This window comes from Rhea americana, unplaced genomic scaffold (assembly GCF_003343005.1).
Source record: "Rhea americana isolate MKP2758 unplaced genomic scaffold, rheAme1 scaffold_543, whole genome shotgun sequence".
NCBI classification, from domain to species: Eukaryota; Metazoa; Chordata; class Aves; order Rheiformes; family Rheidae; genus Rhea; species Rhea americana.
The window spans coordinates 133,097-146,358 of NW_028186694.1; the positions used below are offsets into that span (position 1 = coordinate 133,097).

The 13,262-nt window shown below is 58.2% G+C and overlaps 1 protein-coding gene and 4 non-coding genes across 5 annotated transcripts; all 5 read left to right on the plus strand.

The window, feature by feature from the left end:
• The first annotated feature begins 512 nt into the window (after positions 1-512).
• On the plus strand, positions 513-13,256 carry TBRG4 (transforming growth factor beta regulator 4). Its single transcript, XM_085318591.1, has 11 exons — positions 513-722; positions 1,215-1,715; positions 4,077-4,394; positions 5,387-5,558; positions 7,387-7,544; positions 8,153-8,263; positions 9,925-10,069; positions 10,623-10,865; positions 11,194-11,305; positions 11,478-11,592; positions 13,109-13,256. The coding sequence occupies exons 2-11, from the start codon at positions 1,290-1,292 to the stop codon at positions 13,208-13,210; spliced, it is 1,902 nt and encodes a 633-aa protein (XP_085174717.1). The 5' UTR covers positions 513-722; positions 1,215-1,289; the 3' UTR covers positions 13,211-13,256.
• LOC146588072 (small nucleolar RNA SNORA5) lies at positions 1,757-1,886 on the plus strand. Its single transcript, XR_014897499.1, has one exon. It is a non-coding gene; the product is annotated as a small nucleolar RNA SNORA5 (small nucleolar RNA).
• Positions 5,084-5,221, plus strand: LOC146588073 (small nucleolar RNA SNORA5). The gene has a single exon (XR_014897496.1). It is a non-coding gene; the product is annotated as a small nucleolar RNA SNORA5 (small nucleolar RNA).
• On the plus strand, positions 10,414-10,552 carry LOC146588074 (small nucleolar RNA SNORA5). The gene has a single exon (XR_014897498.1). It is a non-coding gene; the product is annotated as a small nucleolar RNA SNORA5 (small nucleolar RNA).
• LOC146588075 (small nucleolar RNA SNORA5) lies at positions 10,913-11,051 on the plus strand. Its single transcript, XR_014897497.1, has one exon. It is a non-coding gene; the product is annotated as a small nucleolar RNA SNORA5 (small nucleolar RNA).
• Positions 13,257-13,262: the final 6 nt, after the last annotated feature.

Below are 13,262 nucleotides of genomic sequence, written 5' to 3' on the forward strand. Positions count from 1 at the left end.
GAGGCCTGGGCCAGCCCGGGTGAGGCGAGACCGGAACGGGTGAGGTCCTGGAGCAGGGACCGGGTCCGGCTAAGCTCTGAGTGGGGACGGACTGGAGCAGGAGCCTGGGAAGGATGGGTTGGGAGGAAGCAGAGTGGGCAAGGGGGAATTAGGAGCAGCTGCCTGAGGCAGGGAACGAGGAGGCATCCGGGGGTCAGGGCTAGACCTGGCCGGGCCCTTTAGGTGCCGCAGATGAGCTGGGGGCAGCAACCCCAGATCTCTGGGGCAGCAACCCCAGATCTCTAGGGCAGCAAGGAGGTGTGCGCGCTCCAGGGCACAGGCTGGGGCTGGTGAAGAGGAGAGGCCTGCGCCAGCCCCAGCAGCCGCTGCCGCTTCTCAGCGTGGGGATGAGTCTGAGCTGGCCGGTCTGCTCTCGGTCTGTGGTAGGTCCTGCCATGCAGGAGACGCTTTCGGGAGGACTAGGGAGAGTCTTGGCACACTCAATTGATCAAAATTCCTTCAAGCGAGAGTGACCCAAAACACTCCCTGAGGTCACCTGCTTTGTTGGCCTCACGCCTGGCACCAGCGAGCCTGGCAAAAGATTTCTAGAGTGACTGCAGCCATGGGACCACAAAGGGCCAGGCTAGAGGCCCTTCTGGACCAGATCTGTATCTCCAGAAGGCCTAGGGAAGCCCCGTGGTGCTCTGAGGCTTCCGGAGCTGGGAGCGGTTTTGTTGTGTGCAGTGGGTTTCTTCTCCATCAGTTTGTCCAGTTTGCCCTTGAAGTGGTGTAAGCCATGTTAGCCTGTCATAGGGAAGATGACTGGAAGGGCCCTCTGGAAGCTATTTAGTTTGGGGGCTGGCAGACTCTCTTGGTCCRGGTAACACCTCAGATTCAGGGGCAAGAGTGGAGTTGCAGGTGGTTGTTCCCTGCTCCAGCCCAGCTGCCTTCTGTTTTGGAGCAGGTTCATGCTGCTTTGGAAAGCCAGACTGCAGCCCCTAGGGTAGTCTGAAGCCAGATCAGCACCAAYAGAGAAGTGCTTAACCTCTTTTAAAGGCATTTCATGCCTCCTCTTTCAGTGTTTTGTTGATCTTCAGAAGGCTTTTGTTACCAATTCAAATTGAATATCARTGACTGAAAAACTCCTTTTCTGATAACTGTTACCAGAAGTCTGCTGCCTCCTCCTCTAACTTTGAAAAGTTCCTTTTTCTGAAGTGTGGATTTTCCTTTCGTAGCACGTTTGAGATGCRGCGCTGACCTCCAGTCCGTGACGGCCTCAGTCCTTCTTTCCCTGTAGACRTCGCTGCGCGATGGCAGCCCGGCTGGTGCGGCGCTGCTGCTGGCGGCACTTTGCTGCCGTTGTCTCTGCTCCGTCGGCAGTCCCAGCCTCCCTGCTCGTGTCGGCCRGTAAGGTGGTGATAGCAAGAGCTCTCCCTCAAGCACCTTTCGCTTCGTTTCATGCTTCGAGTCCCTCCAGCTGGGCAGATGGATTCTCAGTCAAAGAGCGGGTAGAAGACAACGGCAATCGAGAGCACAAGGTGATCAGTGAACTCATTGAAACAGCTACTAGTCCTCAAGAACTCTTGCAGTTGAATGAACTTCACTCTCTAAATAGCAACCAAGCCTCGCTAGTAATTACTCAACTTTCACGGCTTGCGGCAGAAAAAAAACTGGAAACTGGTAGCATTTTGCAAGACGAACGGTTCCGACAGCTCATTGTCATCACTGATTCTCAGGTAAGTTCCCTCACGTGTTAGAGACGTTTTGGGGGAAAAAATGTGATTTGGGAAGTTGCCATCCTCTGTGGTTGGTACTGGCCCAATTGGCTGCTACAGAAACAYCTGTAGTTCATGGGCCTCCGGTCTCCCTGGCTGAGCTCTGGGGATGAAAGCATTCTGCAGACACTTTGATATTTCTCCCGATCTGTGCTATAATACCTGCTTCCTAAAACCTGTCTGCCTGAGGAGAGCAGGCGGGATTTGTCCTGAGGGTGCTGACTTAGCTAAACTGAGCTGAAATGTTTCCCTAACTGCTGCATTTTGAACGAAGATACTGCTTGGGCTAGTCTGCATAGCTCTGTGTCACCATTGCCAAGTGACACAGGGGTGCACGTGATGTCTCACTGAAAAGGTGATATCCCAGAGCTGGTGAAGCCATGTTGGTGCGTTGGCTGAGTGGCATGAGAAGCAAGGAGTAGCTAGCAGTGTGACTATTTGAGATTTAAAGCAAGCAGACCTGTTAGAAACACAGAGAGCTGTTACTACAACGTACCATTTCAGGTAATTTGATGGAAGAAGTGGTTACGTAAATGCAGGGGTGTTCTGATGTAAAAACAAATTAATCAGCTTGCAGTGTCCTTGTGTAGACAAGCCAGAGACTTCACGTGAACAGCCCTCAGGAGAAGAGCTCCTAATGGGCCATAAGGTGCTAGTGAGCTGTCAGGTGGGGAGGGAAATAGAGTCTCAGTGAATGTGTGAAAAAGACAATAGAAGAGGGGAAATCTGGTTCTGGATCTGTCTGTGACCTTCTGGGTGACTTGTGAGCTCCGCTCATTTCATCCTCAGTGTTTTCTGAGCACTGCTGTGAAAGGACCCTTCAGAACTGATGTTGTCCTATGGATCTAGTTTGTTATTGTGGAAGTCAGTAGAGCTTTTGTATTGGAAATTCTCTTTAGGTGTCCTTGGGTTCTGGAGAGAATAACCTAACCACAGAGCTGAGCTGTAAAACACTGCCCAGCCTCTGGGAAACCTTCACTCACTGGGTCTTGCATGTGAATGCAGGCTAAATTTGGAGGCCTAAGAGTAGCCATTTTCTCCTTGACCTTCTGTTGCCTTCTCTTTGGAGAAGACCTCATGCCTCCTCTGACTTCAGCATCACAAAACAACTGCAGAACACACGGGAGATGGGGAAGCCTGGTCTGGAAATGAAGAGGCTGATGTCCTCGTGGTGAGGTACAGGCATTGACTGACACTGTGGGAGGTGAAAGCTTGAAGACTGATCACTCTTGGAAAACTAAGGCAGGTGGTGGCTGCGCAGCGTGTGTGGAGAGTGGGACCGGACAAGTCCTGGGGCAGTGAGATTCGTGCCTGATGCGGGCTTCCTTTTAGAGACATGGGAAAGAAACGGGTGCTTTTCAGGGTGTGTTTTGTCTGACCTCTGTAAGATGCTGACTTCACGATGAGGTGAATCATATCCTCAATGACCAAGTAGGTCTCAGGTGAGTGTAAAGGGAGCCCAGGTGACTGGCTGAGGTGGAAGTATCTGTTCCTTGTGCTTCTGGGTGGAGTCAGATRAGCCTCACGCTCTGCCTCTGGGAGACCTGTGCTCTAGCCCCAACAGGAACCGCTCTGAAATGCATCTTCTTACTCTGTGGTGCCTAACTGGCAAGGCCTCTGAACGTGATCTGTTACATCACCGGGGACACCAGGGGTCCTGTGCCTTGGAGCTCAAGTTTCTTGCCCTGAATTATCCTTCTTTCTCACCACTCCGTGTTTCCGTAGTCACCGGTGTCGTGTCTCAGCCACACCATGGAATGTTTAGGTGTATACGCCTCCAGAGCAGGGCAGAGTCTACTCAAACCTTTTACCCAGCCACTAGCAAATCTGCATAGCTTCCTTCTCTGGTGCGTTGAGCAGTCCAGGGCAGAGAGTTTACAGTGTATGTGGTAGCTCTCTGTATAAATAAATATAATGATGTGTTAAAACTTAGTTAAAACTTAAAACTGCTAAAACTTAGTCACGCTGCTGGCAGCCTGCAGGCCTGAGTAGGGCTGTGGTCTTCACGTTATTCGGGCGCACGGCTTCGATTTCTGATGAAAAAGGTTTGCGTCTGCAGTGCCTGACGGTGCCGTTTACACCTGCAGTGCTAAGCAGCGATCCTGTGTCGCGGTGGGAGAGAGCTAACTGCGCTGCAGCCGAGCAGGACTCGTCTCCCACTCGACACCGTGCAGTTCTCTCGCCTCCATGCCGAGGTAGAGCCTTGCCCGGTGTTTTGTTGTGGCCCACAACGGGGTGATTGGTGCGCTTGAGTACAAGCTCACTGTAACTCTCGCGCGCTCTCTGCTTGACGTCTTTCCTGTGTTTCTCTTTGCTGCCCAGATTTCTCAGGTGTGGAATAACACCCTGGTGAACCTCTTAAAGAGCCTGTACTCCCTAGGCATGGGCAGCAGCAGAGGGGAGATGCAGTCGGTGGAGCACGAGGTGCTCTGGCGGCTCAGGCGCCTCAGCTTCAGGCAGCTCACCTCCCTGGCAGAGTTCCTGGCTCTCAAGCAGGGGAAAGACAGCAAGCTGCTGAACGAAGTCATCAAGAAGCTGGAACTGCGTTGGACAGAGCTTGAGGGCACCAAAACCGTGGTGACACTGATGTCCAAGGTCGGGCATGTCTCGCCAGCTCTAATGGACCGGCTGGAGGACAAGGTATGGGGTTGGGCTCTCCCTTCCCAGCTCTGTTTCYTTCAGCTGGGCTGTCTCCTGCAGGTGATTAAAAAAAACATGAGAGAGCACCCCTCTCGGAACCTGTCTAACCAATCTGTTTCCTTTAAACTCTCTCACGTAGAAAACTAAAAAGCTCCTCACAGGCCGCGTTCGTTGCTAAGCCAGACTCCTTTGGTGTGTGCTTGTGGGCTCCTGTTCAAGCAGCTTTCCATGCACAGGTGCTTTAAGAAGAGTTTCCAGGGAGCTCGTGCACGCTGGCACGCGCCTCCCAGGTCTGCGCTGGTGTGAGGAGATGACTCACGCTAGTCTGAGCTGACTGAGCTGATGCGTTTTATTTCGCTGCTGTGGCAGGCTAGCAGAGAACGCACAAAAGTTGCCTTGGCTCAGTTGACAAGCAGTAACTTACGGAGCCGGCATAAGGTGACTGCCCCAAATTGTCCTGTGCTTCGCTGCAGAAGCTGGGGCTGTGATGGGAGCTAGAGCAGAGAGCTAGAACCATCCTTGCTTTCAGGCTGCCTCTGGACACCCTCTTTCAGCCACCTTTGAAGACCGGGGAAGATCTGTCCCCTTCACTGTGTCAGTGCTCAGTGGGGTCCCTGTTTATTCACCCCCAGGATGAGGGAAATGTCCTTTGGGAAGGAACCACTGCAAGGACCTTGGGGTGGCTTGACTGCAGCTGCGTCAAATTCAGTCCTCGTCTGGCCTGTGCTGGGGACTGGCCAAACAGCTGCCACAGCAACACCTGTAGCTCATGGGCCCCACTGTCTGTCTGCCTCGACTCTGGGGATAAATAAGTGCTACGGACACTAGCGCGTGACGAGGCTAAACACTGGCTACATCCAGTCCACGTAGTCYTGGAAGGGCCCAGCTAGTCCCATCCTTGGGGATGACACATCATGCTCCATATAAAGGCTACATCTGTTGCTTGCTTTGTGCTTTCCCTTCACATCTCAGTTCAAAACATTTATTGGCAGGCTCTGGAACTTGCTGAACAATTCAATCCCGATGATATCCGGAAAATAACGCTGGCTTTAGCGTACCAGAACCGGCGCTCTGTGCCGCTGCTCCGGGCCTTGTCATACCACCTGATTCAGAAGCACTCAGAGCTCAGCCTCAACGTTTTGATAGACCTGATTTTTGCCTATGGTAAGTGACTCAGCTGCTTCCTTGAGCACTGCGTGTGGTAGAGTCCCGTTCAGGCTGGGCCCGTTGTGCGGAGCTGGGATTTGATAGCATTGCTACCAGGGCGTTGAAGCCTGGTGAAGAAAAAGAGCTGGCAGGGTACGATAGGCTGGACCAAATGTCCAACATGATGGAGCTGTGCAGTTCCCAGAGTGTTTCTTTCTGCCCAACACGTCCTGGTGGCAAGCTGATTAATATTTGAGAAGCGCTGGCAGCCAAATTCATACTCTTCAGTGGATGACTTGCAAATTCTCTGAAGTGTCTGCTAATGCTTGTAAAAGCAGCAGGGCAGCAACAGCCATCCTGACTGTGTTTCTGGCCACAGGGTAGGCAAGAGTCACCAGGTAGCTGATGGTAACAGACCCTGTGTTAAACAGCTCTAGAAACAGCAGATTATCGGTAATTGATGATCTGCATTGTATTTCTGGGCTTCTTAGTTCTCTGGCCCCTCTTTCTGTGTAATATTTTGTGTAGTCTTATTCTCTTACGTTACTGTCAGTAGCTTGCAGAAAACAGGGACAAATAGAGTTAAAAGAAGCCAGCAGTGCTGAGCAAGAGCCCTTCTGCGCAGCTTAGAGGTTCAACCCATCCAACTTCCAAGAGTCATAGAATCACAGAATCAGTAAGGTTGGAAGGGACCTCTGGAGATCATCTAGTCCAACCTCCCCACTCAGTAGGGTCACCTAGAGCATGGTAGACAGGGTTGCAGCTAGGTGGGCCTTGAAGATCTCCAGAGGAGGAGACTCCTCAACCTCTCTGGGCAACCTGCTCCAGTGCTCCGTCACTCTCACAGGGAAGAAATTCCCCCTCATGGTCAGGCAGAACTTCCTGTGGTTCAGTTTTTGCCCATTGCCTCTTGTCCTGTCACACGGGACAACTGAAGAGAGTTTGTCCCCGTCCCCTTGACACCCTCCCTTCAGGAACTTGTACACACTGATAAGATCCCCCCTCAGTCTTCTCTTCCCCAGGCTGAAGAGGCCCAGCTCTCACAGCTGTTCCTCATAGGGCAGGTGCTCCAGCCCTCTGATCAGCTTTGTAGCCCTACGCTGGACTCTCTCCAGTAGCTCCATGTCTCTCTTGTCGTGGGAAGCTCAGAACTGGACAGAGGACTTGAGATGAGGCCTCTTCAGGGCTGAGCAGAGGGGCAGGATCACCTCCCTCCACCTGCTGGCAACACTCTTCCCAGTGCACCCCAGGAGACCATTGGCCTTCTTGGCCACAAGGGCACATTGCTGGCTCATRGTCAGTTTGAGTGGGAACTGCCCTTCTGATTCACTAGTGGAGCATTTGTGGGTTAGCTGTACTCCAAAAATGAAGGAATAACCCCAGTAGACCTGGCCTTGGAGGGAGCTGATGCTTCTCTTGTTGATATTATTAGCTTACCTGCCACTGAGTTGACTAATCTGGAATAATTTTCAAGGGAAGTGGTGGATTCTCCATGCTGTGGCCTCCAAATCTATGCTGGCAGCCTTTCTCAGAGGCAGTACTGCAGGGCCTTCAGCTCAGAAGGGGAAACTGGACGGTATTGGCAGGCCTGTGTCATGCACAAAATTCCAACAGTTCCTCTCACCTTAAAATCTACAAATAAAATAAATACATTGATTGGATGGGATTGCTGGGAGCGAGCCTGGCTCTTGCAGGCCCAGGCAGTGCTGTGGGTCACCTGGATGCTGCCTGCCTCCGATCCTCACGAGCGGCTTCGAGCCTTCCCGTGTGCTGCCACCAGCCCTCCAGGCATAGCTCCCGCACCAGCTCCTTGTAAGTGGCTGCTGCTTTCTTTTGCCCCTTTAAGGAAAACTGAATTTCCACCAGCCCCAGGTCTTCCAGAAGATAGCCACTGACCTGCACCCCCACGTGTCCACGATGACACCCCTCGAGGTGACGCGCTGCATCAGATCCTTCGCCCTCCTCAAGTGGCTCAACCTGCCGCTGTTTGAGGCCATTGCACAGGTGAGGGGGGCCAGGCAGAAAGGAAGCACCGCTGGGGCCGGTGCGACTCCAGTTCACCCCAGTTTCCGGGACGTACTTGGCAGTTTTCCCCTGCTCTGCAGAGAYGGTGTTTGCCATGTTGTCACTGTCCTCCCTACTCGGAGGCTGTAGTTGGGTTTGACGGTCTTCGCTGTTGCTGCTTCACTAAAATGGACAGTCAGAATCTGTGCTGATTTTTTTTTTGGGGGGGGGGGGGAGAGTGGAGGGCAATTTTGGGTGCCTTTTCGGCCTCCACCCCCTGAGCCCCAGAGCTGCTGCTCTCCCCAGGCAGCCGCAGAGCCTGGGGAGGGAGCCCCGTCCCCAGCCTTTTCCCAGCCCTGACCCAGTTTTATATGCCTGCCCTTTTGTGTCCGTACCAGACAAGTGGGAATGTTACAGAGCTCTGCATCCACTCAGCTTTCCCTCGTGCCAGAACAGAATCCCAGGGAGACACAAGAGGATCTTTTGCTTGTGTGTTCCCATCCTGCCATGGGGCTGGGCATGTTCTTGACTGGCATTTTCAATCTTTTCCTGTCTGTGCTCGTTTGGGAGAGATCTAAACCTCTGTTTTTGACACTTCTGTCTTCCAGTATGCCCTGGACAACACCAGAGAGCTCTCTGTCCCCCATCTGTGCAGTATCATCCTGTCTTTTGCCCGCCTGAACTTCCAGCCCAGCGGAAGCGAGGACTTCTTTAGCATGGTAACCTTCCTCTTCTTGCTCTCCGTGTGAGCTTTCCTCTGTCCCTCTGCAGAGCCAGTGGAAAGGCTGCAGAGCTCCTCCTCACGCTTATCCCCATGCAAACGTGAGTGCTGGACGTCTCAAGCTGGCTTTAAACAGCCAATATGGGAGATGGAAACGGATACCCCAGAGCTCAGGCCAGACTGCAACACCCACCCAGAGCTCCCATGGCTGCCTGCCTGGCAGTAGCTGAACCAGTTAGTCTGTAACTAGCTCAAAAGTCCCCACAAGCTACTTAGCCTAACAGATCTAGGCAGTGTGTGGGTGTTTTTCTGTGCCCTCCTGGACTCTGATTGCTGTAATTAACTCTTTATAGCGAGGCCACGGGTTGGCAGTCGCACACCCGTTCTTGGCCGAGCTGTGTGACTCTCCCAGCTTAGCTGAGCCCGGGGCCTGGTAGTGCTGACACTGCTCACTCATCCCCAGGGAGCTCCCGAGAAAGATACAGGCTGTTCCACRCAGTTGTGCTTGCCTGGGGACTTGCTGCAAAGTCTCCACGTTCCAGGAAGCTTGCGGAAGGGAGCCAGATCTGTTTCTGTCTTTGCCTTCTTGGCKTGTAGCACCCTGTCTGCTGAATTTCCTGCTAAGTCACAGGAGGCAGGTGACACTCGCCCTGCAGGGTGTCCTGCACACGGGTTAAATTAAAGGCAGTCAATGTGATCATGCTGTAGCCAAGGCCGCAGCAGTCCTCCAGAGGTGAGCGTGGGGTAGATACCATCGTTGGCATCCTCCTGCTGTCCCCTGCCCRTGGAGGAGGCCCGTCCTGCGCAGGTGTCGCTGGGCAGTGATGTGCACCGGGATTTTGGCTCCCCAGGGAGCAGCCTTGCTGCGCCAGGATGCTGCAAGGCGCAGAGCATCCCTATAGTGTCCCTCCCCTGGCTGTGCTGACCTTCGCAGTGTCCCTGGGTCAGGGAACAAGTCCACGACCGCACCGGGTCCCTTCCCCTCCCTACTTGAAGGGAGAGATTCCCTCGGGCTATTTTGGGAAAAGCGCTGTCCCTGTTAGGCAGTGGCTGGAGGCGATTGAGACCAGAAAAGCAGAGGGAGGAGTCARCTTGCATACGTGACCTTGAGATCACGACTGCCGTTGCTGAAGGCCCCACGACTTTGCCTCGATCTCCTCGGGGACAGATGTAGGCCAGCGTTTTGCAGAGAGGAGCCGCATTATCGCTGAGCGGCAGCGGGCGTTCGCCGAGCACCCAGCAGAGGGAGCGCGGCCCTGCCGAGCGCCGGCTCGCCCCGGAGCTGCCAGCAGCACCGGGAGCGACCTGGAAGTCGGGTCCTCAGGTCAGCCAGGGGGCTCGGGATTCCTTTGCTGACATTAATCATGGTCACTGCTGTCGGGGCGGGGTCGGTGCAAAACTGTTGAATTTTGAGGAATTACGAAAGAGCTCTCCGGAGAGCRCGGGTTTAACAGGAGGAAGTCCTGTGCGGTGGGTGGGGAGCACCCAGCTCTCGCTGCAGTTCCCGGGCAGAAGAGCGGCCCTGCTGCAGAGAAGGCGTAGCGCCGCCGGGGCGCCTTAGCGCCTCGCGGGCTGGTCGCACTGCCAGACCCGCGTGTTGGCATCAGGATCAGAGGCACCAGCACAGCTGTGCTGAGCTGACGGTTCCCTTCTCTGCAGGTCCACGAGAAGCTCCAGGGCCAGCTGGACAGCCTGGACTCGCACCTGCTGACGGACCTGGTGTGGTCGCTGTGCGTGCTGCAGCAGGCCAAGGCTCCCTACTTGCAGAAAGTGCTGGCACCCAACTTCCACGCTCAGATACAAGGTGAGGTGGGCATCCCGACCGGCGGGACAGGGACCGGGAGCCTCGGACCTGGGCCGGGAATACGGTCTGGCGCGTCTGAACTCGGGTCCGGTCTGGCCCCGTTGCGTCCCGGTGTGGGAAGAGGGGAGGAAGACAGCGGCGAGGCTGAGCCACGCTCCTCCGCGCAGTCCTGCCTGTGCGGCCCTGAGCTGAATCCCAAACCGTGCTGTGGGAGCTGCGTGCTCCGAGGCGCAGCTCACAGCTCCGCTCCTGCGCTGTCGGCCTGCTTCCCCTGGGCGCCGCGGCCCGGAGCAGGCGTCGGAGGGTTGGGTGTTTCCTCGCAAAACGGCGAAGTGCTCGGGATGTGCAGCCCCGTCAAATTCGGTCCCCGCCTCCGCCGTGGCGGGGACTGGCCAGCCGGCTGCCACAGCAACTTCCGTAGTCCATGGGCCCCGCGTCCCCTTCCCGTGGGACGCTGGGGATAAAATCGTGCCACGGACACTTGYKCAGCCCGAGGAGACGTTTGGGGAGGAAACGGGCCACGTCTCTAGCGCTGCGTCTCTTCTCCTGCCAGGCGATCAGTCCCTCAAAGCCCAGAACTTACGCTTGAAACTCGTCCACATCAATGCTGCTGCCAGGCTGGAAAGCCCTGACTACCAGGGGCCGTTCCTGCCAGCGGAGGCGCTGAGCGCAGCGGGCCAAGGCGGGGAGAAGGTCACGCTGCTGCAGAGCAGCCTGCGGGAGGCCTTGGCGGGCCTGCTGGGGAGCAAGGACAACGGGCGCTTCGACGTACGCACCGTCTACGGCTGGCAGATCGGTGAGCACGCTGGAGACCGCGTCCTGCCCCGGCGCCAGCGGGACCTCTGCAGCCCCGTCAAATTCGGTCCCCGCCTCCGCCGTGGCGGGGACTGGCCAGCCGGCTGCCACAGCAACTTCYGTAGTCCATGGGCCCCGCGTCCCCTTCCCGTGGGACGCTGGGGATAAAATCGTGCCACGGACACTTGCKCAGCCCGAGGAGACGTTTGGGGAGGAAACAGGCCGCTGCGGTGGGGGGGAAGGAGCGTGGTCCCTGCCGAGGCCACGGAGCAGCGAGGGGGAGCTGCGGGGCCGCGCGGGCCTCGCACCTTCCTCCTCTCCTTGCGCAGATGCCGAAATGTTGGTGAACAGCGAAAACAAGCCTCTGCCCTTGAAGGGCTTTGCTGCTCCCCACCTGCCCCACTCGGAAGGGACAAAGCCGCTGCCGCCGGGTGCCAGGAGGTGGGTCTGGGCTCAGCTGCGCTGGCGAGCTGAGGCCGAGCCCGCTCGCTGCCTCACTGGGCCCGGTTCGGGCGGGCAGGAGCTCGCGGGCAGGGTCTGCGCCCTCTCCACGGGGCCGCCCGGTCTGCGGCTCGAGCCTCAGGGCCCGCCGTGCTCTGCGCGTGTCTCGCAGGGTCGCCTTCCTCAGGTGGGAGTTCCCCAGCTTCAGCAACAGAAGCAAGGACCTGCTGGGCCGCTCCGTCATGGGCCGGCGCCACGTCCAGGCGGCCGGCTTCCTCGTCATAGACGTGAGTAGCCGGGRCAAGGAGAGCGGCACGCGGGTTTCTCCTGCTCCCGGTCTGCGCCGCGGGGCTGCGGGGCCTCGGCCTCCTGCGAGGCTGCAGCCAGCGCTCCGGGGCGGCTGGGTTTGCACCGCGTCCTCCGCTGAACCCCTCCGGGCTCTGCTTTTCTCCGAGTGCGGGAGCCCGCTGCCCGAGGCGCCCGCGGAGGCGCTCCTGGAGGCTGGTGTGCGCGGGCTGCCGCTCGGGGAGCGCGCCGGAGCGGAGMGGAGAGGAGAGATGCCAGCTTGCTTCTCGGCTGCGTGTTCTCCCCGCCGGCTGCGGCCGTCGGCGGAGGGGGCCCGCGCACACGCACACACGCGCCCTCCCCTGCTCGCGGCCCCGGGGCAGAGCTCGTCTGCGCCCCGTGCTCCGCGAGTCGCCTGCCGCCCCGCGCCGGGATTAGCCGCGGTGATCCTCTCTGGGCCACCTGTTAGCCGGGCTGGCGGCGCACGGGGGGAGCCGGCGGTCAAGGAGAGCGGCAGGCAAAGCCGTCAGCGCGCCGTGGCTGATCCCCTGCGCCGGAGCCCGGCCTCCCGTGGCGTCACGCGTTCGTTAGCTGCCCGGAGGGAATTACGGCTCCTGGCAGCGCCCGCGGGCGGGCCGCTCTCGGCGCCGAGGGCTGCTCGGCGCGGCCTGCGCGAGCCGGGAGCTGTCCCTTCGCCCCTGTCCGAAGCGGAGGCGTCCCAGGGCGCCGCCGGCAGTCGCTCAGCTCCTGGGATCCTCCCGCGGGGCCGCGGCTGAGGCTCGCGCTCGGCTCCTTCGGGCCCCTCGCCGCAGGGAGGCTGCGTGTCGCCGGCCGCCTTCCCCCTCCCCGAGGCCAAGCGAGCTCCGCCGGCGCCGTTTCTTCCCAGCCGCTTACGTAACGTCCCCGCAGCCCACGCGCTCGCTGCCTGGGGGAGACCTAGGGGGGGAGGCGGGAGGAAGAGGAGGAGGAGGAGGGAGCTGCCGCTTCCTGCAGCTTGAGCCTCGGCTCCCAGCACCTAAATATAGAGGCAGGGGTGGGCGGCGGGATCCCCCCGGGCGGCAAGTCCGCTCGCTCGTGGGGATGGGCGCCGCGGCGGCCTGGCTCCTGGCGGCTGACGGGGCTGGAAGGGAGGGCCGCCCCTCTGGCTTCTGCATCCCCTTTTTCTGGGGGGAGGGGGAGAGGAGTTTTGGGGGGGTCACAGAGAAAGACCCAGAGGGCTGGGGCGGATGCTGGGTGCTGGTTCAGGGCCCTTCCCCCCCTGCAGCCCGCGTTGCCTCCCGTTCCACCGCGGGCGGGTTTTCGAGAGCTTCCCCTCCAAATAAATTGTCCCGTTCGGCTAAGGGTTGCTGGGGAGGGGGGCRGGAGGCGGAAGAGGGAAGGAAACAGGCTGCGAAACGCTGGCCGGAGGAGAAGGTGAGCGGGGGCTGCGGACGGGCTTGCCCGGTCCTCGGAGCGGCTGTCGGAGCCCGCGGCCCCGCTCCGGCCGCGTCTCACCGCTCTCTGCTCCTGCCGACGCAGGTTCCCTACTACGAGTTCCTGGATTTGAAGTCGGACCGGCAGCGGACAGCCTACCTCAAGGACAAGCTGAGCAAGGCCGTGGCCCAAGAGATGGCGAACTAGCGGCGAGGGCCGGGGCCGCGCGTGGCGCCCGAGCCGAGGAGGAGGAGGAGGA